The sequence below is a fragment of the Myotis nattereri genome (genome assembly GCF_964212035.1).
Source record: "Myotis nattereri genome assembly, chromosome: 15".
Taxonomy (NCBI): domain Eukaryota; kingdom Metazoa; phylum Chordata; class Mammalia; order Chiroptera; family Vespertilionidae; genus Myotis; species Myotis nattereri.
The window spans coordinates 45,152,844-45,178,506 of record NC_138090.1 but is presented as its reverse complement, the minus strand read 5'-3'; the positions used below and the strand labels follow the sequence as shown (position 1 = coordinate 45,178,506).

Here is a 25,663-nt window from a genome sequence, read left to right as displayed (position 1 = left end):
AGAGATACAATCTTCAAGAAATCAAGGGAGTTTGGGAGCGCGGCCGCTCGGTTGAAAGGAGCGACTTCCTGGGCGCGAGACCCAGCAGCCGGTGTCTGAGGAGGCGCGTGACCCAGCGCCCCTGTTGCCATGACAACCCTGCGCTTCGCGGACCTGCACCGGGGCAGCGAGGACGAGCTGCCACTAGGCTTGGAGCAGAGAACCACCAAAGACGTCTGGGTTTATGATGTCGGTCACACTGAGAAGACTCAATGGGAACATCCGAAAAACGGAAAAAGAAAACAAATAGCAGATTTGTCTTATAGATGGGAACAAGAAACCCATGAGGAAGGACACTGTATTTGGTCAACCATATACTAGTGAATAAAATAACTGTTTGGACCCTAGACTGGCACTTACTATGAATGATAATCCTACAAAGCCAATCACCAGACAGAATACGACGGTAGCACCCAGGGGGGATTTCACCGACAAAGTGGTTGTAGTTCCTGGAGCTAATTCAGGAATAGGGTATGAAATCGCCACATCTTTTGCCCTTCAAGGTGCTCACGTGATCTTGGCCTGTAGGACTAGGACAAGAGCCAGTGAAGCCATGTCTTGCATTTTGGGAGAATGGCATAAAGCCCCGGTACCCGCGGTCACCCTGGACCTATCTGCTTGGTAGTGTGCACAGGTGTTCAAGGCCGACCATGTGCTTCCGCATGTGCTTGTGTGCAACGCAGTGGCTCTTGCTCTGCCCTGGAGCCTCACAACAGATGGCGTGGAGATCAGCTTCCAGGCGAATCGCCGGGGCACTTCTGCCTTGTCCATCCCCTTCAGGATGTCTTGTGCGGCTCAGCCCCAGCCTGGCAGTGTGGCCTCCTCAGAGTCCCATAGATTTACAGATATTATGTTTCCTCGGGACAACTAGACTTCAGCCACCTCTCCCCACCTACAAATGACTGCTGGACCGCGCTGGCTTACAACTGGTCCAAACTGCAACTTTCTATTCTCCAATGAGCTCCGTCACTGTCTCTCCCTGCTTGGGGTCACATGGAAGGCAGTACATCCAGGAAACATGATGTACTCCTCCCTTCGTCGCCGCTGGTGGGTGCACACCGTGCAGTTTACCGCGGCCAGGCCTTCCACCGAGTCCACGCAACAAGGAGCTGCCACCACCCTCTATGGTGCTGCTGTTCCTGAACTCAGGGCCTAGGAGGCATGTATTTCGACAACTGTTGCCGCTGCCTGCCTTCCAGAAGCTCGGAGTGAGAAGCCAGTACTGGGCCCTGGGGGCACTCAGTGAGACAACTGATCCAAAAAAGACTCAGCAGCCAGTCCAGCTAAGTGGGAGCTCTGGCAAGGAAGGGCACACCCACCCACCCTGTGCGTGCAGGGGCATCACTGCCAACACTGGACCCTTCCAACTTACCCAGGGGCCTTTCCATGTCCCTCCAACACAGACCTGCCAGAGCAAAGGGAATAAGGAGTAGTCATAGCAGATGGGAAAATGTTAAATACCAATGGGAACCAGGAAATTCCAGCAGGAAAGGCAGTATCTCTCTTCTGGGGCTGGCTTAGGCTTGGGTCATTTTGCTTTATTTTTATTGGTGGTGACCTGCTTGAAAGTGAATACTCAAGTTGGTATGTGGGTTCCTTGTTTCAGTGGAGAAGGACAAGCAATTCTGTTTAGAATAGTCTGGTGCCCCCTGTGTCACTCAGCCACCACCACAGCCACAGCCCACCATGGGCCACACCTCAGCCAGGAGCTTTCTCCTGTTCAGGTAAGAGAAAGCCAGTGTTTATCCTTCTTTGCTGCATTGATCCAGGAGATAATTGTTTCATTCATCCAGACCAGGTCTAAGTGGGCTTGGCAACTACTGGAGAGAGAACTCTGAACCTTGTTCCAGCCAGCCACCATGGAGTGACACTGAGACATGGGTGCAATAGACAGAGCTAGTGGGTCACAAAAGGACTGGTCTTTTTTTTTTTTTTTTTTTAAATATATTTTATTGATTTTTTACAGAGAAAGGAGGATAGAGAGTTAGAAACATCAATGAGATAAACATCGATCAGCTGCCTCCTGCACGCCCCCACTGGGGATGTGCCCGCAACCAAGGTACCTGCCCTTGACCAGAATCGAACCCGGGATCCTTCAGTCCGCAGGCTGATTGATGCTCTATCCACTGAGCCAAACCGGTTAGGGCAAAAGTATTGGTCTTTTGACTCCCTTGCCAAACTATGCAAAAAATTCCTTAGAGATTATAACAAACAAACTTTGCCAAGGATTTCCTCAATTCCTTGACAGCCAGGAAAAGGAGGATTGTGTCTATAAGAATTTACAGTGTAATTTCAGGGATAAAAAGTCACTCCCCTTATTCTTCATTCAGGCATGTGCCCTGACCAGGAATCAAACCATGACCTCCTGGATCATAGGTCAATGCTTAACCACTGAGCAATGCCAGCTGGGCAATAAAAATATATTAAAAAAAAAAAAAAAAAAAAAGTAGTACTGAATGGCCGATGTGGTTCAGTTAGTTGGGGGTTGTCTCATGCACCAAAAAGTTGCTGGTTCGATTCCCGGTCAGGGCACATGCCAGGGTTGTGGGCTTGATACCTAGAGGGTGTGCAGGAGGCCACTGATAGATGTACTGTTCTCACATTGATGTTTCTCTCTCTCCCTCTTTAAAAAAAATCAATTAAAAAAAAGTACAGAATTGCATCTCACTATTATGCTATGTTCCCTACCCATGCACATCTTTTCTTCAAAGAATTATTTTTAACCTCCCCAACATGTGTATCCCCACTTTACATCTATCTCCAGTACTTGCCTGCTCCCTGGCTTATGCCTAAAGATGTGTCACATGCATTAACTTATTTGTGTATTCAAATAACCAAAAAAAATTTTTTTTTAATATATTTTATTGATTTTTTACAGAGAGGAAGGGAGAAGGATAGAGAGTTAGAAACATCGATGAGAGAGAAACATCAATCAACTGCCTCCTACACACCCACTAATGGGGATGTGCCCGCAACCAAGGTACATGCCCTTGACCGGAATCGAACCTGGGACCCTTCAGTCTGCAGGCCAATGCTCTATCCACTGAGCCAAACTGGTTAGACCAAAAAAAATTTTTGAATACTGATGGAGTCCTGTTCTTTAATTTTGATCTTATATGATAACATGGAACAATCTTAATAGGAATCCATACTGTAAATGATTCATATTAATCATTTTTCAAATTCCATTATACATAATTTACCAGTTTGACCAAACTGATGTTCATTGAGAAATTAAAACACATAATGGGATTAAAAAATGGAAATACTACCAAACAGTCGTGCCAGAGAAGATCATTACTACCAGTATCACTTCCACATTTTACTTTTATACACACATACACAGATTTATGAACTTAATTCTATTATGAAGGCCACAGTCTGAGTTCACAAAGCCCATAGTATGTTCTTCTTCTGTTATTACATGTCCTTGCCATCACTTTAACGACTCCAAGTTATTTTGGAAATATATAACTTAATCAAATTTCTACTGATGAACACTTAATTCCATTCTAAAAAATGTGTGGCATTACTGATGTGGTATTAAAAAATTATTTGAATCTCATAATCTTAAACTATGACGTCTAAATTACACATTGTTATATCTGTTTTCCAAAGATGTGTGTTTACCAAAACAGAAAAGCATGTAAATGGCATTCCAGTGCCAGTAATGAATACATTTGATGAAATTACCAAATCCCAACAAGTTTTTCTGGTATTTCTTTCATGGGGATAAGGGAAGAATATAGGAAGTTGAGAAACTAAATGTCTTTCAAATTTGGCATAGCCCCAACCAGTCCGCAGGCTGACGCTCTATCCCCTGAGCCAAACCAGTCAGGGCTAAATCTGACCCTTTTAATGGGTTACTTTGAACCCTTGCCTTAACACTGTTGAAAATGTCAATTGTGATATGTGCAGTAGCCAGTTATTGCAAAGTTAAAACTGTCTGCACTGTGAGAAAAACCAAAAGATGAATGTATATTATATATACTAACGGAACACCAGGCAGAAACCCAAATAATAAGAACCCAACCTCAGAACAGAGCCAGAGGGTAGGCCAGGAGCCAACTGCCAGGATACTACCAAAATAGTGCACTGCAGGAGCCAGTGCACTTCTGTATTTCAACTCATGTTTGTTTCCCTGAATTGTTTTTTGCAGGTTTCCTCTTCCAGATGCAATTTAAAAATGTTATATATATTTTCTTCCTGTGACTGATTTCACAAACGAGTACTGAATACATATACGAAGTGCTAATCAATGTTAACACGCTCCCTGCCCTCATGCCCTCACCGCAGCACTTGTGCAGTCTCAGAATCACTGGGATATGCTGCGCCATGGCTGAGACATTCACTTTAATGAAACAAAGGTTTTCCTTCCTCTGAGAATGGATGCAATTTATCACCGACATGGCTTCTGCAATGAAGTTTAAAGTATGACCTTGACTTGAAGCGCTTACCGCATACCTCGCACTTGTAAGGCTTCTCCTTTGTGTGAACTTTCTGATGAGACTGTAGATGTGAAAACTGAGTGAAAAGTTTGCCACACGCGTCACATTTGTACGGCTTCTCTCCAGTGTGGACTCTCTGATGAAGCTTAAGGTGTGAGGCCCTACTTAAGTGCTTGCCGCACACCCAGCACGTGTATGGTTTCTCTCCTGTGTGGATGCTCCGATGCACCTCCAGATCCAAGCTGGTCTTGTAGCCCTTCCCACACTCCTCACACTTGAATGGCTTTTCTCTTGTGTGGACTTTTAGGTGAGCCTGTAGGTAGGCTTTCCGACCAAAGCTCTTCCCACACTCCTCACACGTGAACGGCTTTTCCCCGCTGTGGACTTGCTGATGGGCCAGAAGAAGGGAGGCCCACCTGTAGCTCTTCCCACACTCCGCACAGTTATAGGGTTTCTCTTCTGTGTGAAACCTCTGATGCCGATAGAGTTCTGTCTTAGAGTAGAAGCTCTTTCCACACTTGTCACATTTGTATGATTTCTGTCCCGTGTGGATGCTCTTATGGATGTAAAGATGTGAGCACCAACTGAAGCACTTCCCGCACTCTTCACATTTGTACGGTTTCTCTCCCGTGTGGATCACACAGTGACTATTAAGTGCTGACCTACGACGGAATTTCTTCCCACATATATCGCATTTGAACGGCTTCTCCCCCGTGTGGACTCTCTGATGGTTGTAAAGATGGTAAGCACGAAGGAAGGTCCTCCCACATTCCTCACACTTATACGGTTTCTCTCCTGAGTGTAATTTGCAGTGGTCACTAAGGGTTGCCCTACGACTGAATCCTTTCCCACACTGCTCACATTTAAATGGTTTGTCTACCGTGTGGACTCGCTGATGGGTTTGCAGACGTGAGCTCTGACTGAATTCCTTACCACACTTATCACACTTATAGCATTTCTCTCCCAAGTGAACTCTCTGATGAATACGGAGCCCTGAGCTAAAGAAGAAGCTTTTTCCACACTCACCACATGTATGCGACTTCTCTCCTGAGTGTATCTGTTGATGAAGATCAAAGTTGAAGATATCATAAAAGAATCTGTTACATTCATTTCCCCAGTACGGTTTCTGGCCTGTGTGAGTTATAGATAGTCCTGCCCCAACCTGGCTGATTGAATCATCGTGTTTAGGGAACTGAGAACTCTTGATCATGGAGTCTTGACTCCTGATTAGGTCACTTGCAATTTGGTGCCATATTTGCCAACAGGAAAGTTCTTCATGTGGTTCTAGTTCTGTAAGAGTCTCCATCTCATATTGAATCTTGCCTCCTATAAGAAGAGAGAATTTAAAGATGTGGATAAATGAAGACTTTGTTCAGTGTCTTTAAGAATTCACATTTAGGCCTAACTGGTTTGGCTCAGTGGATAGAGCGTTGGCCTGCGAACTGAAGGGTCCCGGTTCGATTCCGGTCAAGTGCATTTACCTTGGTTACGGGCACCTCCCCAGTAGGGAGTGTGCAAGAAGCAGCTGAATCGATGTTTCTCTCTTATCGATGTTTCTAACTCTCTCTCCCTCTCCCTTCCTCTCTGTAAAAAATCAATAAAATATATTTAAAAACAAAGAAAGAAAGAAAAAAAGAATTCACATTTAGGACAGAGCGTGAGACTTCAATAAATCCAGGGACTATTCGCTATGTCCTTTGGATATGTGTCATGGTATCTGGTTTACAGAAACCAAGAAGTCCAGCAGGCTCTTTTCCACTAAGCATCAATGAAATAAATCTAGAACCACACCAAGTCTCCTATGTGAGGTACAACTTAGAAATCAAAGACTTCATAGCAAATATAGTAATGATACGTTAATCAGTTACTGTTTCCATTGAATTTTATAATCAATGTAAAGTCTTCGATAGTAAATTATGAAGCAAATATATACACAATGAAGTATGAATCAAATTTTAAAGAAAAGCAGTAACATAATCAATACTTTGTATATTTGGATTTACGTTACACATCCTTACATTAGATATCTTACCCAAAAAGGGATCTGGCGTTTGCCCTCCACATCTGAGAGATAAGCTCTAAGCATTTAAAATGTCATGTCTGGAAAGACATGAGGGTCTGGAGTCACACTGGCTGGTACAACAATATGATTTTGGAATGAGACTAACGACACCAGAAGGACCAGATTGTGATTGTGGATAAAGCTTTCAGTTACCTGGTGGTGTGAATCAAAAGACAATAACCTCATAAAACTATTCAAGGTATGCTGGCCATGTGAGGGAACCCCATTATACTGAGGCTTAGGGGAGCTTCCCTGATTGGCAATACCCTGTGTAATTTCACACCTTTATGTTGGAAAGTAACACAGAAACACGTCCTTGATCCACACAGAGAGGACAGTGGAAGCTCTGTGTCTGGCTCTTCTCTAGACTCCTTTTCTCCTACTTAATTGTAAGGTGAATCCTTCCCTTTAAAAGCACTAACTATGAGTATAACAGAATTCAGCGAGTTCTATTAGGCCATCTAGACTAGAGACTCATTCAAAGTGAAGGCAGTTTGGGGACCCCCACCCCCCAAACTTGCAGTTGGTGTCAAGTGCAGGAGGAAGAGTGTAAACTGTCCCTCTAAACTTTGTAGTTGGCTAAACTCTTTACAATCCTGCATGTAAAAAACCTAGAGCTGTTTGTATCTATATATGCAACGTAAATTCTACATAATATGTGTAGTTCATCTTATTGTTCTGTGTTGGTACACACAGAACTTAGTTAAGATATCTGATAAAAGAAACGAGTTTTGCTGTGAAGCCAAGTCTACCAACAGGAATAGAGAAAGGGTGATGAGAAAATTAAAGGGTGAAAACACCACACAAAGGCCTATGTAATGGTTTCTTCTGAGGCTTCTGGACTATCTCTTTCAAAACAGAGTGTGGAAAAACTTTGGATAGAGAGAAATTGGGTGTTCACATCAGTTTTTAGATTGAAAACAGCAGCCTGTTAGTTAGCTGTAAAACAAATTTTAACACGTGCAATAGTCCTAGCTGGTTTTGCTCAGTGGATAGAGAGTCAGCCTATGGACTGAAGGGTCCCGGGTTTGATTTCGGTCAAGGGCACATGCCGGGGTTTTGGGCTCAATCTCCAGTAGGAGGCAGCCAATCAATGATTCTCTCTCATCACTGATGTTTCTATCTCTCTCCCTCTCTGAAATCAATTAAAAAAGCACACACAAAACAAACAAAACACATGCAATAAATATTTGGAATAAAGAATCAGGATAGAAACTATCAGAGCATCGTCACCAGCAGGAATGAGCTCATTGCACATATTATCTTGCAAAGTCATACATATAAATCGACACATATGTATAGTATTTCCTTTGGTTACACTGAGAGATGCATTTCTTAGGATGGCTTGTTGTACCAAAAATTGAAAACTTGGTTCAGGAACTTACCAAGTCCTTAATTAAACAAATTACTCAAATAGAAAGATAAGTTCCAATGTAAGTGCCTTGGAAAAATACTGCTAAGTTAAGTGTGTACCTCTTAATAGGTACTACAGTTTATGGTTAAACTTCATAAATTGTCACTTTAAAATAGTTTTGCAGGGAGGACACAGAAGTCTCTCTGAGGATGTGACAATTTTGAGTGGGCAGTTTCTTAATACTTTCCAGGTCAGATCGTTCACCAGCTGAAAATGAAACAATATGTCTCTATAAAAATAAAGGGAAATCCTGTGCAATCATTATTCTGTAGCATTTGTTTAATGGCGAAATTTGTAGAAAATAAAGCCACAGAAATATACACCATAATTTTGTCCAAAATGGATCAGAATAGACAACGTTCAGATGTGTGACTGGTGTTACTTTTATCCTCATTCTTCCCCTTCTTGCACATGGAAGAGAAACCTGGTGACAGTGACATGGATGTTGACTTTGTAAGAAGCAAACAGGCTGCAGACGGGCAAATCGTGCAAAGGAAAGGCAGCCTGCAAGCTGGTTGTTGTCTGAGAGCTCAGGGAATGCAGATTATGTTTTTCCCATTTGTGGGGGAACGGTCCAGGAGAAAACACCAGAATCCTCACTAAAGAAAGTTTTACTCCTGGAAATGAATGTGCCCCCTATGCCAGGCCCAAGGAAAGCCACAGGGAAGGCATGTTCCACAGTGCAGTCACAATCACAATGCTTAGAAGTTTCCCTGGGATGTGGGTCAAGTGCACACACACAAACACACAGTGACGCTAAGGGCATCTAAGTAAGTAGAAATTATATGGGCTGTCATCTGGAGACAAAAAAAATATACTCAATATCTTTAATTTGCTCTGTTGAATGTATCACTTATTAGCTGTCTCCATGAGTCATGGAGTGACGGGGTGAAAAGGAAACATGGGGGTCTATGCAACAGTTTCTTATGCGGGTTCTGGACTGTCTGTTTGAAAACAGTGTGGGAACTCTTTGTCTGTAGATAAACTGGCCTTTCACATCAATTTTTCAAATCAGAAATCACAGGCCTAGCCCAGCCAGCATGCTCAGTGGTTGAGCAGCGACCTATGAACCAGGAGGTCACAGTTCGATTCCCAGTCAGGTCACATGCCCGGGTGGCGGGCTCGATCCCCAGTGAGGGGCGTGCAGGAGGCAGCCGATCAATGATTCTCTCTCATCATTGATGTTTCTATCTTTCTCTTACTCTCCCTTCCTCTATGAAATCAATAAAAATATATTTTAAAAAAAACAAAGGCCTTCAACGAACTATGAAATAAATGTCAAATTTTGTAATAAGCATTTAGGAAAATAAACAGAATAGAAACTATCACATCACCACCAGCAGGAAAGACAGTAAGGCTTGCCTATCCAATAATTCATTCATTAAGTCAATAAATATTTACAGGTATCTGCCATGTCCTGGAATATTCTAGGCACTGAGGATACAGCAATAAACAAAATAATGATAATTCTCCTCCTGTAGATTATATTCCACTGGGGAGAGAGAAGTGATAAACAAAAACATATGAGAGACACTATCAGGTAAGTAAAGATAGAATTGTATTTTATTTTTAAATGTATATTTTTATTGATTTCAGAGAGGAAGGGAGAGGGAGAGAGAGATAGAAACATCCATGATGAGAGAGAATCATTGATCGGGAAAGAATCATTGATCAGCTGCCTCCTGCACACCCCACACTGGGTATGGAGCCTGCCACCAGGGCATGCGCCCTGACCAGGAATCAAACCATGACCTCCTGGTTCATACGTCAATACTCAACCACTGAGCCATGCCAGTTGGGCAACAGAATTGTATTTTAAATAGTGTGGTCAGAAGGCCTGTGTCATGATATTGAAACTGATTAGGCAACGAAAGAAAAAAGAAAGGGCCAGTAGTATTTGGGGTGAAAGAGCATTCCAGGCAGAAGGAAGTACAGGACCTGAAGGAAAAGCAATGTTCCTGGAAGATGTCCACGTCCAATCCCCAGAGCATATGAACATGTTATTTACACAGTAGATAATGGGGTTGCAGATGCAATTAAGGTTGCTAACCATAAAAATGGGAAGAGCACCCGGGATTATCCCCGAGGGACCAATGTACTCAGAAGGGGCCCGAGAGGCGGGAGACAGTGAGAAGAGTGGTAAAGTAAGAGTCTAGAACAGCAGTTCTCAACCTATGGGTCTCGACCCCTTTGGGGGTCGAACGACCCTTTCACAGGGGTCGCCTAAGATCATCGGAAAACACATATATAATTACATATTATTGTGATTAATCACTATGCTTTAATTATGTTCAATTTGTAACAATGAAAATACATCCTGTGTATCAGATATTTATATTACGATTCATAACAGTAGCAAAATTAGAGTTATGAAGTAGCAACGAAAATAATTTTATGGTTGAGGGTTACCACAACATGAGGAACTGTATTAAAGGGTCGCGGCATTGGGAAGGTTGAGAACCACTGGTCTAGAAGAATGGTCAGAAATGCAACAATGATGGCTTTGAAGACAGAGGAAGGAGAACGAGAGCCAAGAAATTGGGAAGGTCCTAGAGCAGTGACGGTGAACCTTTTGAGCTCGGCATGTCAGCATTTTGAAAAACCCTAACTTAACTCTGGTGCCATGTCACATATAGAAATTTTTTGATATTTGTAACCATAGTAAAACAAAGACTTATATTTTTGATATTTATTTTATATATTTAAATGCCATTTAACAAAGAAAAATCAACCCAAAAAATGAGTTTGCGTGTCACCTCTGACACGCGTGTCATAGGTTCGCCATCACTGTCCTAGATACTAGCAACCCAAGGGGAAGGGTCCCTCCTAGAGCATCCAGAAAGACACACAGTCCTGCAGGCACCTTGACTTAGCTCAGTGAGACATGTCACACTTCACACCTAAAGATCTAAAATATAATAAAATTTTTTTGTTAGCTCTGCTATGTTTATAGTAATTTGTTACAGCAGCAACAGGCAATGTATAGAATCCTTGGCAGGTCTGAGGAACAGTAAGGGGGACAATGTGGGTGGGAAAAATGGAACAAGAGGAAGAGGACTGGAGATGTATTTAGAGAGGGAGTGGGGACCCAGAGCAGACCACAGGGGACTCCAGACTCCAAGAGCCACTTTAAGTGGTTGGAAGAAAAAAGAAAACGATAAAAGAATAAAAAAAAAATTCTAATCCTCACCTGATGACATTTCCATTGATTTCATTGAGAGCGAGGGAGGGAGAGAGAGAGAAGAAAAGAGAAAGAGAGGGAGAGCGAGCGAAACATCAATTGGTTGCCTCCCATACATGCCCCATCTGGGGCCAGAAATCGAACCCAAAACACAAGTATGTGCCCTGACCAAAAACGGAACCTGTGACCTTTCAGTATATGGGACAATGCTCCTACCAATGGAGCCACACCAGCCAGGGCTGAATTCCCTTTTCTTTGGATTGCCATATTCACCATCCAAAATTTTTCTCCGCTTACTAAGTGGACCATGTCTTGTTTGACTGTTTGATGCCCAGTGAACATGCAAAGTCACATGCTTAATACCAAAACATTCTAGGTAAACTGTCCTGGAAACTTAGGTTCCCACTGCATACTCTCCCAGTAATCAGAAGCAGTGTTTTTCAAACATTTTCTAAAAAATGACCAATTTGCAATAATGCCATTTGTCAAGACCCATACAAGTGGGCTCTCTCTGGAGCACGCCCATGCCTTTCTTCCCTCCCAGGTGTGCATCCTTACTTTTCTCTCCTAAACCCGAAGGGTCCCCATAAGACTTGCAAACAGGGGAAACCAAGATGGCGGCATAGGTAAACACCGGAGATTGCTGCCTCGCACAACCACTTCAAGAATACAACTAAAAGACGGAACGGACATCATCCAGAACCACAGGAAGGCTGGCTGAGTGGAAATTCTACAACTAGAAGGAAAGAGAAAAGCATACTGAGACTCAGAGGAGCTGCGGTTTGGAAGTAAAGTACAGAGGTACAGAGGCACACGCGGAGAGGGCTGGTGGCTGAGGACATGGTTGTCTTTTTCAATCAGTAGGGAGTCTCAAGCTCTGAGCTCCAGTTCCAGGCAAGTCTCTGGGGACCCAGACTCATACGGGAGGAACTGGACTGTCTGGCATTGGTTGGAACTCGAAGGCAGCGTTCTCTCGGAGGTGCTTGCAGCGATTGCCGGGACACTGAGAAGTGGGGCCTCTGAGAGCAGCCATAGCTGCATGCTCCACCCTGTTGATCCCCTAGGACCCCCACCCCGCCCAAGCTGTGTGCCGGCTTTTGCATATGGAAGGCCTGGCCCTTTGCAATCTGAAAATTACCGAACAAACTTGCAGCTGGCCCAAGGCCCCAGGGCAACTTGCATTGCTTCACAGCTGAGCTCCTGCTGGGTAGCCTCAGGTAGAGGCTAAATTAGCACCTCCTTAGAGATCCAGGAGCCAGTGTGCCCGGTGGTCAGAGTGGGACCATCCACATTGCAGCTCCTCGGATCCATAAAGGACACACTCAGGGGGCAGACTCAGTGAGCACCAAAGCCCCACTGAAGCAAGTCTTGCCCCGGAAAGGCGACTCCAGCACAGAAGTTCTCCCAATGCAGACACAACTGATTCTCACAGCCAATTGGCCTGGAGGTCAATTCCTCCCAGTGATACCTACAACAAGCAAGGCTTAACTACAACAAGACTGTGCACAAAGCCCACAAGGGGGTGCACCAAGAGTGTCCATCTCAGGTAATTGGGGAGGCTGAGCCACTGGGCCCTATAGGACACCTAGCACAGAAAGCCACTCTATCAACACAGGGAAGCATAAAAAATGCAGAGACAAAGAAACAGGACACAAATGACAGAAATGGAGGAAAACAAACTACTGGATATAGAGTTCAAAACCAAACTTATAAGGTTTTTCAAGAACTTTCTAGAAACCGCCGATAAATTTAGTAAGACCCTCAAAAAGTCTGGTGAGACCGCCGATAAATGTAGTGAGACCCTCAAGAAATCTAGTGAGACCCTCAAGGTTATGAAAAAGGACCAACTAGAAATTAAGCATACACTGAAATAAAGGATATTATGCAGAGTTCCAACTGCAGGCTAGAGGAGCGCAAGAATCAAGTCAAAGATTTGAAATACGAAGAAGCAAAAAACACCCAACCGGAAAAGCAAAATGAAAAAAGAATCCAAAAATACGAAGATAGTGTAAGGAGCCTCTGGGACAGCTTCAAGCGTACCAACATCCGAATTATAGGAGTGCCAGAAGATGAGAGAGAGCAAGATATTGAAAACCTATTTGAAGAAATAATGACAGAAAACTTCCCCTACCTGGTGAAAGAAATAGACTTACAAGTCCAGGAAGCGCAGAGAACCCCAAACAAAAGGAATCCAAAGAGGACCACACCAAGACACATCATCATTAAAATGCCAAGAGCAAAAGACAAAGAGAGAATCTTAAAAGCAGCAAGAGAAAGAAAGTCAGTTACCTACAAGGGAGTACCCATATGACTGTCAGCTGATTTCTCAACAGAAACTTTGCAGGCCAGAAGGGAGTGGCAAAAAAATATTCAAAGTGATGAATGCCAAGAACCTACAACCAAGATTACTTTATCCAGGAAAGCTATCATTCAGAATTGAAGGTCAGATAAAGAGCTTCACAGATAAGGAAAAGCTAAAGGAGTTCATCACCACCAAACCAGTATTATATGAAATGCTGAAAGGTATCCTTTAAGAAGAGGAAGAAGAAGAAAAAGGTAAAGATACAAATTATGAACAACAAATACACATCTATCAACAAGTGAATCTAAAAATCAAGTGAATAAATAATCTGATGAACAGAATAAACTGGTGATTATAATAGAATCAGGGGCATAGAAAGGGAGTGGACTGTCTATTCTTGCGGGGGAAGGGGTGTGGGGGATGCGGGAAGAGACTGGACAAAAATCGTGCACCTATGGATGAGGACAGTAGGGGGGGCGGTGAGGGTGGAGGGTGGGTTGGGAACCGGGTGGATCGGGGGAAAAAAGAGGAACAACTGTAATAATCTGAACAATAAAGATTTAATTAAAAAAAAAAAGACTTGCAACCAGGGGCACAACAGACAGCAGCAGCTCATCCGGGGCTCACCCCCTGACCTTGTCTCCAAGGCCCCCTTTCCTCTGACTTTTCAGTGAGCTAACAGCAGCCCCACCAGGGCTCTGTTCCAGAGCCAAAGCAGAGCACTGCCTAGGCTAGTGATGGCGAACCTATGACACTCATTTTTTTGGTTGATTTTTTTTGTTAAATGGCATTTAAATATATAAAATAAATATTAAAAATATAAATCTTTGTTTTACTATGGTTGCAAATATCAAAAAATTTCTCTATGTGACACAGCACCAGAGTTAAGTTAGGGTTTTTTAAAATGCTGACACGCCGAGCTCAAAAGGTTCGCCATCACTGGCCTAGGCTCTCCTGCTGCTTCTTTTACCCTAAGCCATTCTTTTGTTTCAGTCCCCAGCTTTAATAAACATACTGACAGAATAAAATTTTTAAAAGACCCATACACATATGCAGAATGAGTTAGGCAATACTTCCTCCTTGAATATATTGGAAGAGTGTGAGAGGATCAGTAATCTAATTAATTCTATTTCCTTAAAAACTGAGAGTAGGGCCCTGGTTCGATGGCTCAGTTGGTTGGAGCATCGTCCTGTACACCAAAAGGTTGCAGGCTCGAGTCCCGGTCAGGGCACATACCTAGGTTTTGGGTTCAATCCCAGGTTGGGGTGCGTGTGGGAAGCAACCGATCCATGTTTCTCTTTCTCTCTAAAAATCAATAAAAACATATCCTTGGATGAGGATTAAAAAAAAATTGAGAGTAGGTCTCAATTGGTTTTATAACTCATGATAGAGCCAAAAATTGATAAGGCAGAGCGGTATACTGTGCATTTACAATTCCTTAACAAAACACAAACTTGCCCGTTGATAAAAACAAAATAATTCGCTCTCTGTGTCCACTGTATATTAGGAAAGTCAGACCCCCAAACTCAGGGAACCATTACAAGGGCTCCAAAGCCTTGAATACCCAAGGATACAAAGCTACTCCCGGGAGCTGACATGCAGTCACAGAGCGCCTGTCCTCACCCACTGAGACCAGGTTCCGGAAGTTCTCCAGCATCACGTCTCGGTACAGCTTCCTCTGGGACGGGTCCAGCAGCCCCAGCTCCTCCTCCGTGAAGACCACAGCCACGTCCTGGAACGTCACTTCCTCCTACAACACCGAACACATGTAATCTCAACCAGCACCGAGCAGATGCCATCTGCTTATGTGTTCTTTCAACAGAATGGCTAGTATTCCTTGACCCTGGCTTGGTTTCCTGTGTGAACTTAAGCAGGTTTCTCAGTTTCTTCCTATTTAAGTGAAACATGGAATCAAGAACTTCCTTATCCAGTAGCTCAAAGGAGTAAGTGCATGGCATATCCAGCAAGACTGGACTTTTTCTTTTTTATTGATTTGAGAGAGAAACATCAATTTGTTGTTCCACTGGTTGCTTCTTGTATGTGCCCTGGCCAGAGATCGAACTCACAACCTTGGTTTATTGGCAAAACACTCCAACCAACTGAGCTATCTGGCCAGGGCAAGACTAGACATTTTTAAAAAATATTTTTATTCAGGCGCAGCCGCTGCAGGGAGGCTCTCGGAACCCAGCTGCCTGGGGTCCAGTTTCCACCCTGGCATCTTCCTGCAGGCCCGTCTCGTGCGTCCCACAGCTCCGGACCATTGTGGGTGTCAACCCGAGACATGGGGAAAGTGAGGGGGCTGCAGGCCCACGTGCACCAGGCTGCCATGAGGCTCACAATGGAGTCCAGGTTCGGCCTCTCACCTCTGGCCCAGGAGGCAGCCCCTCTCCACAGGCCTTGGCTGCTGGAGTCTGGAGAAAGGTGTATATCTCCTAAACTCTAAGGGACCACATGAGGCTTGCAGCCAGGGCAGCAATGGGCAGTGGCAGTTCCTCCCAGGCAAACCCCCTGAGCCTGGCCTCTGGCCCCCTTTCTCTGACTTCTTAGTGAGCCAAAGCAGACCAGCCTACACTCATTTCCCCAGCCCTTCCTTTGTTTCAATGTCCCTAGCTTTAATAAATGTCTTTTAAAAATATATATATTTTTTTATTCATTTTTAAAGAGAGAGGAGGGGACAGGGAGAAAGAGAAACATCCATGTGAGAGCGAAACATTGATCAGCTACCTCCTGCATGCCCCCTACTGGTATGGAGCCAGCAACTTGGGCATGTGGCCTGACCAGGAATCGAACCAGTAACCTTTTGGTGCCCAGGACCATCCTCAATCAACTAAGCCACACCATCCAGGGCAAGAGAGGACATCTTTAACCACGGTTATACCTTAGGTTATAACTAGAGGCAACTAAGATATCCTTCAGGTGGTGAATGGATAAACTGTGGTACATCCAGACCACAGTATAATTTAGTGCTAAAAAGAAATGAGCTATTAAACTACAAAAAGACATGGAGGTAAATTTAATGCATATTACTAAGTAAAAGAAGCTCGTTTAAAGGTTATTTACGGATATTCCAATTACATGACATTCTGGAAGAGGTAAAATTACGCAGACTGTAAAAAGATCAGGGGGTGCCAGGGGCTGGAGGAAGAGAAGGATAAAGAGGTGGAGCACAAGGGGATTTCAGAACATGAAACTAGTGTGTATGAGAGCATAATGGCGGGGACATGCCATAATATAGCGGTTCTCAATCTGTGGGTCACAACCCCTTTGGCGGTCAAACGACCCTTTCACAGGGGTCGCCTAAGACCATCCTGCATATCAGATATTTACATGACGATTCATAACAGTAGCAACATTACAGTTATGAAGTAGCAACAAAAATAATTTTATGGTTGGGTTACAACATGAGGAACTGTATTTAAAGGGCCAGAAGGCTGAGAACCACTGCCATAATATATTTGTCCAAACCTACAGAATAGAATGTACACAGTGAACCCTAAGCCTGACTGGTGAGGCTCAGCATTGACCTATGAACCAGGAGGTCACAGTTCTATTCCTGGTCATGGCACACCCAGTAGGGGCCTTGCAGGAGACAGCTAATCAATAATTCTCTCTCATCATTGATGTTTCTATCACTCTCTCCCTCTCTGAAATCAATAAAAAATATATTATTTAAAAAGAAAGAGGGAACCCTAATGTAAAGTCTGGATTCTGGTGATAATGATGTGTCAATGCAGGTTCATCAATTCTAACAAATGTACCAATCTGATGGGGGGTGTTATAAAGGCAGAGGCCCTGGCCAGTGTGGCTCAGTGATTAGGATGTCAGTCTGCAGACTGAAGGGTTGAGGTCTTGATTCCCAGTTAAGAGCATGTACCTGGGTTGCAGGTTCCCTCCCTGGCCCCCATCTCGACGCTTGTGGGAGGCAGCCAATTGATGTCTCTCTCACATCGATGCTTCTCTCTCTATCTCTCTTTCTCTCTCTCTCTCTTTCTCCCTCCCCTCTTCCCTCACTCCCACTCTCTTTATAAAATAACCAATGGAAAAATATCCTCAGATGAGGATTAACAGAAAAAAAAAATAGATGAGGCTGTGCATGTGTGAAGGCAGGAGGTACAGGGAAATCTGTGTATCTTCTGCTGGATTTTAATGTGAATGCAAAACTGCCCTAAAACATAAAGTCTATTATTTAAGAACATACACACAAACATAAGGTTATATATTACTTTGCAAAAAGAATTATTACATGCAGGAATAAATGTAGATTAGTAGCCCAGCTGGTGTGGCTCAGTGACTGAGTGCCGGAAGCCAGTCCACCCTTGCTGCTTGACACAGTCGCTGCAGGAAAGAAACATCTGAACAGCATATGTTTCAAGGGACCTGGCGTATATGGCATATGTTTGCTCTCCCCCTCTTAGTGCTATGTGTTTTAACCAGGACCACCTCCCTGAGAAAGGTTGTTTCCCCAGGTGGGGATGTTGGGGATTGACGGGACTGTGGAGGGGAATGAATCAGTAAAACCCCCTAGTGTTACAGAAATACCATGTACTACTTATGAAGAATTTGGACTAAGACTGTTGGCAATAAATTTGGGACTTGTGGGGACCATATCCCCAGGGGTCTGCCCACCAGGGAAAGCACCGAAGCCTATACCCCTGGAGACCCACCGACACAGGGCAGTCCCAGGGAAGGCAAGCAGCGGGACTGGGAGGACATAACCTTTACTGGGTAGGATAATCTCCTTCAGTCACTTCCTTGTATCAGTAGAGCAGTAGAATAGTGACCTTGGAATAGCCCTTATAATTGAACACAGAGATTAACCTAGACAAGATTAAAATCAACAGAACTAGATAGAGACAGGATTTTTGGCAAAGGTCAGATAAGAAACTATGGACTCGAAACAAGGAACTATAGAAGGTCAAGGGAGGACCCAAAACATACCATGATTTGACTACAGAGGCGTGCTTATAGGATCAAATGGTATAAATACAGATGTAACAGGAGAAAAAAGAGAGAACCCACTATACCAGGGGTGGGCAAACTTTTTGACTCGAGGGTCACAATGGATTCTTAAACTGGACCGGAGGGCCGGAACAAAAGCATGGATGGAGTGTTTGTGTGAACTAATGTAAATTCAAAGTAAACATCATTATATAAAAGGGTACGGTCTTTTTTTTTTTTTTTTTAGTTTTATTCATTTCAAACGGGCCGTATCTGGCCCGCAGGCCGTAGTTTGCCCACGGCTGTACTATACTGATCAACTAAACGCTGTCTCTGTCAATCATTCTTCACTGACTCCATCCACACCTTTGGGAACCCCTCGACCTGCTAGGGCTAGACCCCAACAGTTGAGCAGCGACCTATGAACCAGAAGGTCACTGTTCCATTCCCTGGGCATATGCCCAAGATGCAGGCTTGATCTCCCATAGGGGGCATGCAAGAGGCAGACAACCAGTGATTGATTTTCACTCATCATTGATTTTTCTCTCTCCCTCTCCCTTCCTCTCTGAAATCAATAAAAATATATTTTAAAAAGAGTAGATGAGTAAGTAAAAGACATGTAGGATCTGACGCGGACATAGGAAAGACAGAATCTAGCTCCTCCTGTGTGAAAATCTCCAACAATATTTGTGCCTATGGTGCTATGCCGGATTTGCATATCCTACCTATAAAATTCCAATGGGGCCTGTATCAATGCATGTTTTCAACATTAAGCTCCTAGTATGTTGAGGACAAAACATAGACATGTTATTTGGAGAACTGATTTTTTTTTGGAGAAAAAAGTTGCAGGTAGGAAAATTGTCACTGCAAATGTTACTTAAAACAAAACTCCTAAATCCCCTTAATGTCTATGAGTGCTAAGAAGTTAAAAATTAAAAAGTGTGTCAATAATAGAAATACTACATAATCATAAAAAGTAAATGTGACATTAAATGAAAAAGCCCTATTTAATATTAGATGTAATTGTGAATATTAACTAAGCTATGAATACACGAGGAAGAGAATATAAGAAAATAATAGTTAATGTGCCAGCAGTGAAGTAATAAAGTTGGAGAACTTGTGGTTATTTCTATTAATTTGTCCACATATTTTTGAAGTAAAATGAAATGACAAAATAAAACCAACACTAAAAGCAAGTACAAAGTAAACAGGTCTTTAAATGCCTGGTGTTCTCCTTGAGTCCTCCAGGAAAGGGGAAAGCACGTCATCTTCTGAGTAGTGAGCTGGAATTTTTAACAGTAAAAAAGTGAACCATACGCACCTTAAGTGTGGTCATTCTTGTCTTCTTACTTCTGCAAATGTAGGTCCTGGCTGAGATATGGAGAGTCCTGGCAGGCAGAACTGTGCCTGGGAGTGTCTGAAAAGACAGAAAAAGGGCATGAAAGGGTGACTGGGATGTTGCTCACCTCCCTGAATACTTCCTGTGAATTAGCCAAGGACCCCCTTTCTTGAGATGGCTGCTGCTGTACACAGCTTGGCGAGATCTCAGCAGGGCCTCCATTCCTGCACCACACACACACTGGCACCATCTCCAACACTGCCTTGTGGTACCCAAGGTCACAAATCAGATTCTGGTATGATACAAATTGAGACAATAGAATGTCCAGAGCAAGGATCATCTCTGGAGCAGCAATATATGGGTTCAAATCCTAATTCAGCACCTCACGGAGATGGGTTGTCTTGGGCAAATTAGTAACATCTCTTTTCCTCAATTGTGTCATATGTACAACTGAGAGAATATTAGCTCCAAATTAATTGAACTCTTCAGAGCTGGAAAGCACTTTAAATACTAAAAGGACTTCTTATTTTTATAGCTATAGTAAAAAAGATGGTATTTTATAATATGAAATTGGTCTATAATGTGATCACTACCAAAAGACATTGTATGGTACCTGTACTTCTGAAGTGATTGTTCTGTTCTGTGAAGGTCACTCATGACTTCTGAAAAATCTGTTGACTCTGCCTCATTGTCTTCCCTAACAATGTGAAACTTTAGCAATAATTTTTAAATGACCACAGACAACTGTTTTCTAAAACAACAACAAATTGGTTTCTAGTATCTGATAAGAAACACAAGATTCTGGACAAGATTTGTGGAAAACAGTTTTGGCAGTTTCTTAAAAAGTTATTCCTAAAGTTACCAATCACCAAGCAATTCCACTTCTAGGTATCTATCAAAGAGAAATGAAAACATATCTCCACACAAAAACTTACACCTAAGTGTTTATAAAACTGTTATTCATAAGAACCCCAAACAGGAAACAACTAAATGTACACCTATGTGGGTGAATGGATAGGGAAAGGGTGGTATATCCACAATAAAATATTCACGGGCAATAAAAAGGAATGGAATTATGATATATACTACAACACGATCTTGAAACATTATAAGTTAAAGAGCCAGTCTCAAAAGACCACATATTGTATTATCCCATTTAAATAAAAGGTTGAAAAATACAGAGACAGGAAGTAAGCTAGTGGTTGGTCTGAGATATGAGAATGAGGATTAACTATATATGGGAACTAGAGGGCCTGTGCATGAAAACTCAGCCGGCCTGCCCCCTCTCACAGTCTGGGCGCCCTGAGGGGCGGGAGGCGACCCGGCTATCAGGGGAAGGCGACGCCCCCATCACACCTCTGCTGCTGCGCAAGCCTCGGCCGGCCCTGGTTACCTGAGCCTCCGGCGGCCTTGGGAGGCTTGGCAGCCGACCCCCGAGGCTTGCCTGCACCTTGGGCCAGCCCTAATGACTGGGGGGCTCTGGTGGGGCATCACCATCTTGTGGCTATGGGCACCGCCATCTTTGTGACAGGGTAATGGTCAACTTGCATATTCCCTCTTTATTAGATAGCATAGCAGAGAGAACGAAGATGGTGGTGTAGGTAAATGCCGGTACTCACATCCTCCCACAACCACTTCAAAGTTACAACTAAAATACAGACTAACCATCATTCAGAACCCCCTGAAATCTGGCTGCCTGGAAGTCCTATGACTAGAAAAGTAAAGAAGAAAGTGCATCGAGACTGGTCAGAGAGGTGGAGACACAAAACAGGCTGGTCCGACACATGTGTGGTTGTTTTTTTTAACTCGGGAGGGATAGATATATTGGCTGTGGAGGTCTCCCGCGAGGAGCGAGGGGTCCCAGCCCCACACCAGACCCCCACCCAGGGTTCCAGGGCTAGAAAGAGAAGTCTCTGTATCTTTGGGGTGTAAAAACCACCCAGGATTGGGACTGAGTGATATGGAGGCTGCTGGAGAACCAGGCATTTCCTCTTAAAGGGCTAGCACAGGAGTTACACAGTCCCGCTCCCTCTGAGCTCCAGCGCTGGACAGCAGCATTGGGGGAATCAGGGACATATGGGAGGAACTGGATTGTCTGGCATTGGGGCAGGAACACAGGGGCGGCTTTTCCCCAGACAAGGGTGCTTGCAGGGGTCATCGTTCCTGTGCTGGGACCTCCCCCATTCCAGAGCTGACTGGCAGCCATATCTGAGTTTCCATCAGTGAGGCTCACACTGTTCACTCCACCCGGATGATTCCCTGAGAAACCTGCCCCATCCAACTTGCAGCCCCACCCAAGTTGTTTGCAGTGGCTTTTCCGTCTGAATGTCCTGTCCTGGTTCAGGCTTTAGACTTTCCTAAAATCTCTCAAACAAGGAGCAGCTGGTGTCAACATGCCCCATATCTTTAATAATAAAAACATAATATGCTAATTAGACCAGACGTCCTTCTGGACGTCCTTCCAGACGACCTTCTGAATGAAGCCGTGATGGTGGTGGAGGGGCGGGGGGAGTGCTAAGGCAGAGGCAGCCATGGCAGTGGGCAGGGGCCGAGGTAGAGTCAGCCACTGCGGCATCAGGGGCTCAGCCCCTTGCACAAATTTTGTGCATCGGGCCTCTAGTCTATCAATAAGATATCCAAGACTTGGCACTCGCACTAGCCTGCCTTGCTTCACAGCTTGGCCTAGCCTGGGCACCTCCAAGCCCAATACAAATAGCAAACAGCAGCCATCTGCAAATCCTTCTGTAGCTCCTGACGGGTGGCCCCAAGCAGTGGCAGACTTTGCAGTCCCAGAAGGCCCGAAGGCCAATGTACCTGGTGGACAGCTTCAGACTAGACCAGATTACAACTCTATACATCACAAGCCACACACTTCAAGGAGTAGACTCTGTGAGCACCAAAGCCCCACTGAAGCATGTCCTGCTCCATAAGGGTGTCTCTTGCACAGTGGCTCTTCCACTGTAGTCGCAGCTGGTCCTCACAGTCAACTGGCCTGGAGGTCAACTCCTCGCAATCAAGGCTCAACTACAATAAGACTGTGCACACGGCTCACACAGGGGCACACCTAGAGGGCCCAGCTCAGGTGTCTGGGGAGGCTGAGCCACTGGGCCCTACAGGACACCTACTACACATGGCCAATCTACCAATTCCAGGAGACACAGCAACTCAACCTAATACATAGAAACAAACACATGGAAGCTGCCAAAATGTGGGACAAAGAAACACGTGACAGATGAAAGAACAGAAGACATCTCCAGAAAAAGAACAAAATGAAATGGAAACAAGCACATTACTAGGTAGAGTTCAAAACAACGGTTATAAGTTTGCTCAAGGATCTTAATGAGAGGTTCAAGGGACTTAGACTTTCAAGGAACTTAATGAGAATTTCAAGGATCTTAGTGAGAATTTTAAAGACATGAAAAAGGACCAGTCAGGTGCAGCCACTATGGAAGACAGTATGGAGTTTCCTCAAAAAGTTAAAAATGGAACTCCCATTTGACCCAATAATCCCACTTCTAGGAATATATCCCAAGAAACCAGAAACACCCATCAGAAAGGATATATGCACCCCTATGTTCATAGCACCACAATTCACCATAGCTAAGATCTGGAAACAGCCTAAGTGCCCATCAGTAGATGAACGGATTAGAAAACCGTGGTACATCTACACGATGGAATACTATGCTGCTGTAAAAAAGAAGGAATTCTTACCATTTGCAACAGCATGGATGGAACTGGAGAGCATTATGCTAAGTGAAATAAGCCAGTCAGTGAATGAAAAATACCACATGATCTCACTCATTTATGGGTAATAAAGACCATTATAAACTGATGAACAAAAATAGATATAGCGGTCCACGCCCCGCTGATTCTGGTCCCGGAGCGTCGCCCAGCACACTGGCTAGTGAGCCACCCCTGCCGCCCTCTTTCTTCGTTAGCTCCTCTCCTTCTCGCTCAGCTTGCCGGGAACGTGAAAAGAGAAGGCCGGGGGAAGCTCTGAACCCCTTCTGCTCCTGCCTATCGCAAGTGCAACTACCGCCATGGGCCTCATCATCTCCTCCCTCTTCTCCTGCCTCTTCGGCAAGAAGCAGATGCGCATTTTCATGGTTGGATTGGATGCTGCTGGCAAGACGACCATTCTGTATAAACTGAAGTTAGGGGAGATAGTCACCACAATTCCTACCACTGGTTTTAATGTGGAAACAGTAGAATATAAGAACATTTGTTTCACAGTATGGGATGTTGGTGGTCAAGATAAAATAAGGCCTCTCTGGGGGCATTACTTCCAGAACACCCAGGGTCTTATTTTTGTGGTAGATAGCAATGATCGTGAAAGAATTCAGGAAGGAGCTGAAGAGCTGCAAAAAATGCTTCAGAAAGATGAGTTTCAAGATGCAGTGTCACTGCTTTTTGCAAATAAACAGGATTTGCCAAATGCTATGGCCATCAGTGAAATGACAGATAAATTAGCTCTTCAGTCTCTTCGTAACAGAACATGGTATGTTCAAGCCACTTGTGCTACACAAGGAACTGGCCTGTATGAGGGACTTGACTGGCTGTCAAATGAGCTTTTAAAACGTTAAATGAAACTGGGTATCTAATCAAGGACATGTTGGATAGAATTTGTCTAGGCTTGTTACAACAAAATTAGTTTGCATCTTGGTTATTAAACAGTATCTGGGACTGGTTTGGGCAGAATATTACAGCCTTTAAACTTATTTTGTTGCCAATTATTGTTTACCAAGTATAAATGTTGCACTTTAGCAATATGCTTGGTTTTAAAGAAATTATCTTTAACTTGGGGGGGGGGGTGCTCTCTTTTAATTTTACTTCCCTTAAGCCTAAATGTCTGAACGTAGCTATTGTGACACCTTTAAATAAATCCGCTTTGAATGTTTTTTGAGCCCACAAAAAAATAATGTTTTAAAGTTATCCCCTTGCTGCTTTACTGATACCTTTATCAATCCTGGGACAGTCTGCTGATTTGAAAATAAAATGTAACATTCCATTTGTATTTATTTTCCTCCCTTGCCAAAAAGATTTTCTAATACTGCTTGTACCAGCCAGAGAAATGCTCCAAAACACTACTGAGATCTCTTGCACTGAGGAATTTATTACTCCTCCCTTCTCTGCCCCCAGTTATGACTCCTGGCTTCCATCAGCCAAGCTTACCTTGGTGTGGTTTGGATTCAATAGCTAATTAGTTCTATGCTGGTAGCAAACAGTTCATATGGAGATGATTTTTAATACCCAGCAGATTGTCTTTCTTTATATTGTATCTTTTTTATGTTGCATGTTGCTTTTGGTATCAGCCTGACTCTGCCCAGTATATGACAGTTCTGCTGATGTTTTATTGTTTATTGGTGAACATATTTTCATTCAGAGTTTTTGGAAAACTCATCAAACTCAAATGAATAAGTTTTCTTCATAACCCATTTGGAATTATTCCTAATAAAGTGATAAAATATTAAAAAAATAGATACAGAGGCAGAGCAGCATGGAACAGACTGTCAAACTGCAGCGGGAAGGCTGGGGAGGGTTGGGGGAGCAGGGGATAAGAGATCAACGGAAGGACTTGTATGCATGCATATAAGCACAACCAATGGAAACAAGGCACTGGGGCACAGGGGAGGCCGGAGGAAGGTCAAGGGGGGAAAAAAGGAGACATATGTACTACTCTTTGTAATACTTTAAGCAATAAAACAAAATTAAAAAGAAAAAGGACCAGTCAGAAATTAAACATACACTAACTGAAATAAAGAATTTACAGGGATTCAATAGTAGCATAGAGGATTCCAGAATCAAATTAATGATTTGGAATATGAGAAAGCAAAAATCACCCCATCAGAAGAGCAAAAAGAAAAAAGAATCCAAAAATATGAAAATAGTGTAAGGAGCCTCTGGGACAACTTCAAGTGTACCAATATTCACATTATGGGG

The 25,663-nt window shown here is 43.6% G+C and overlaps 1 protein-coding gene and 1 pseudogene across 2 annotated transcripts; both read left to right on the top strand.

The window, feature by feature from the left end:
• Positions 1–129: 129 nt before the first annotated feature.
• On the top strand, positions 130–1,285 carry LOC308530624 (WW domain-containing oxidoreductase-like; annotated as a pseudogene). The gene has a single exon. The product of its transcript is annotated as a WW domain-containing oxidoreductase-like (transcript).
• Positions 1,286–23,763: 22,478 nt separating this feature from the next.
• Positions 23,764–24,356, top strand: LOC308531667 (ADP-ribosylation factor 4-like; the record flags this gene model as incomplete). The annotated part of the gene is made up of 1 exon (XM_081108720.1): positions 23,764–24,356. The coding sequence occupies one exon, from the start codon at positions 23,764–23,766 to the stop codon at positions 24,304–24,306; it is 543 nt and encodes a 180-aa protein (XP_080964846.1). The 3' UTR covers positions 24,307–24,356.
• Positions 24,357–25,663: the final 1,307 nt, after the last annotated feature.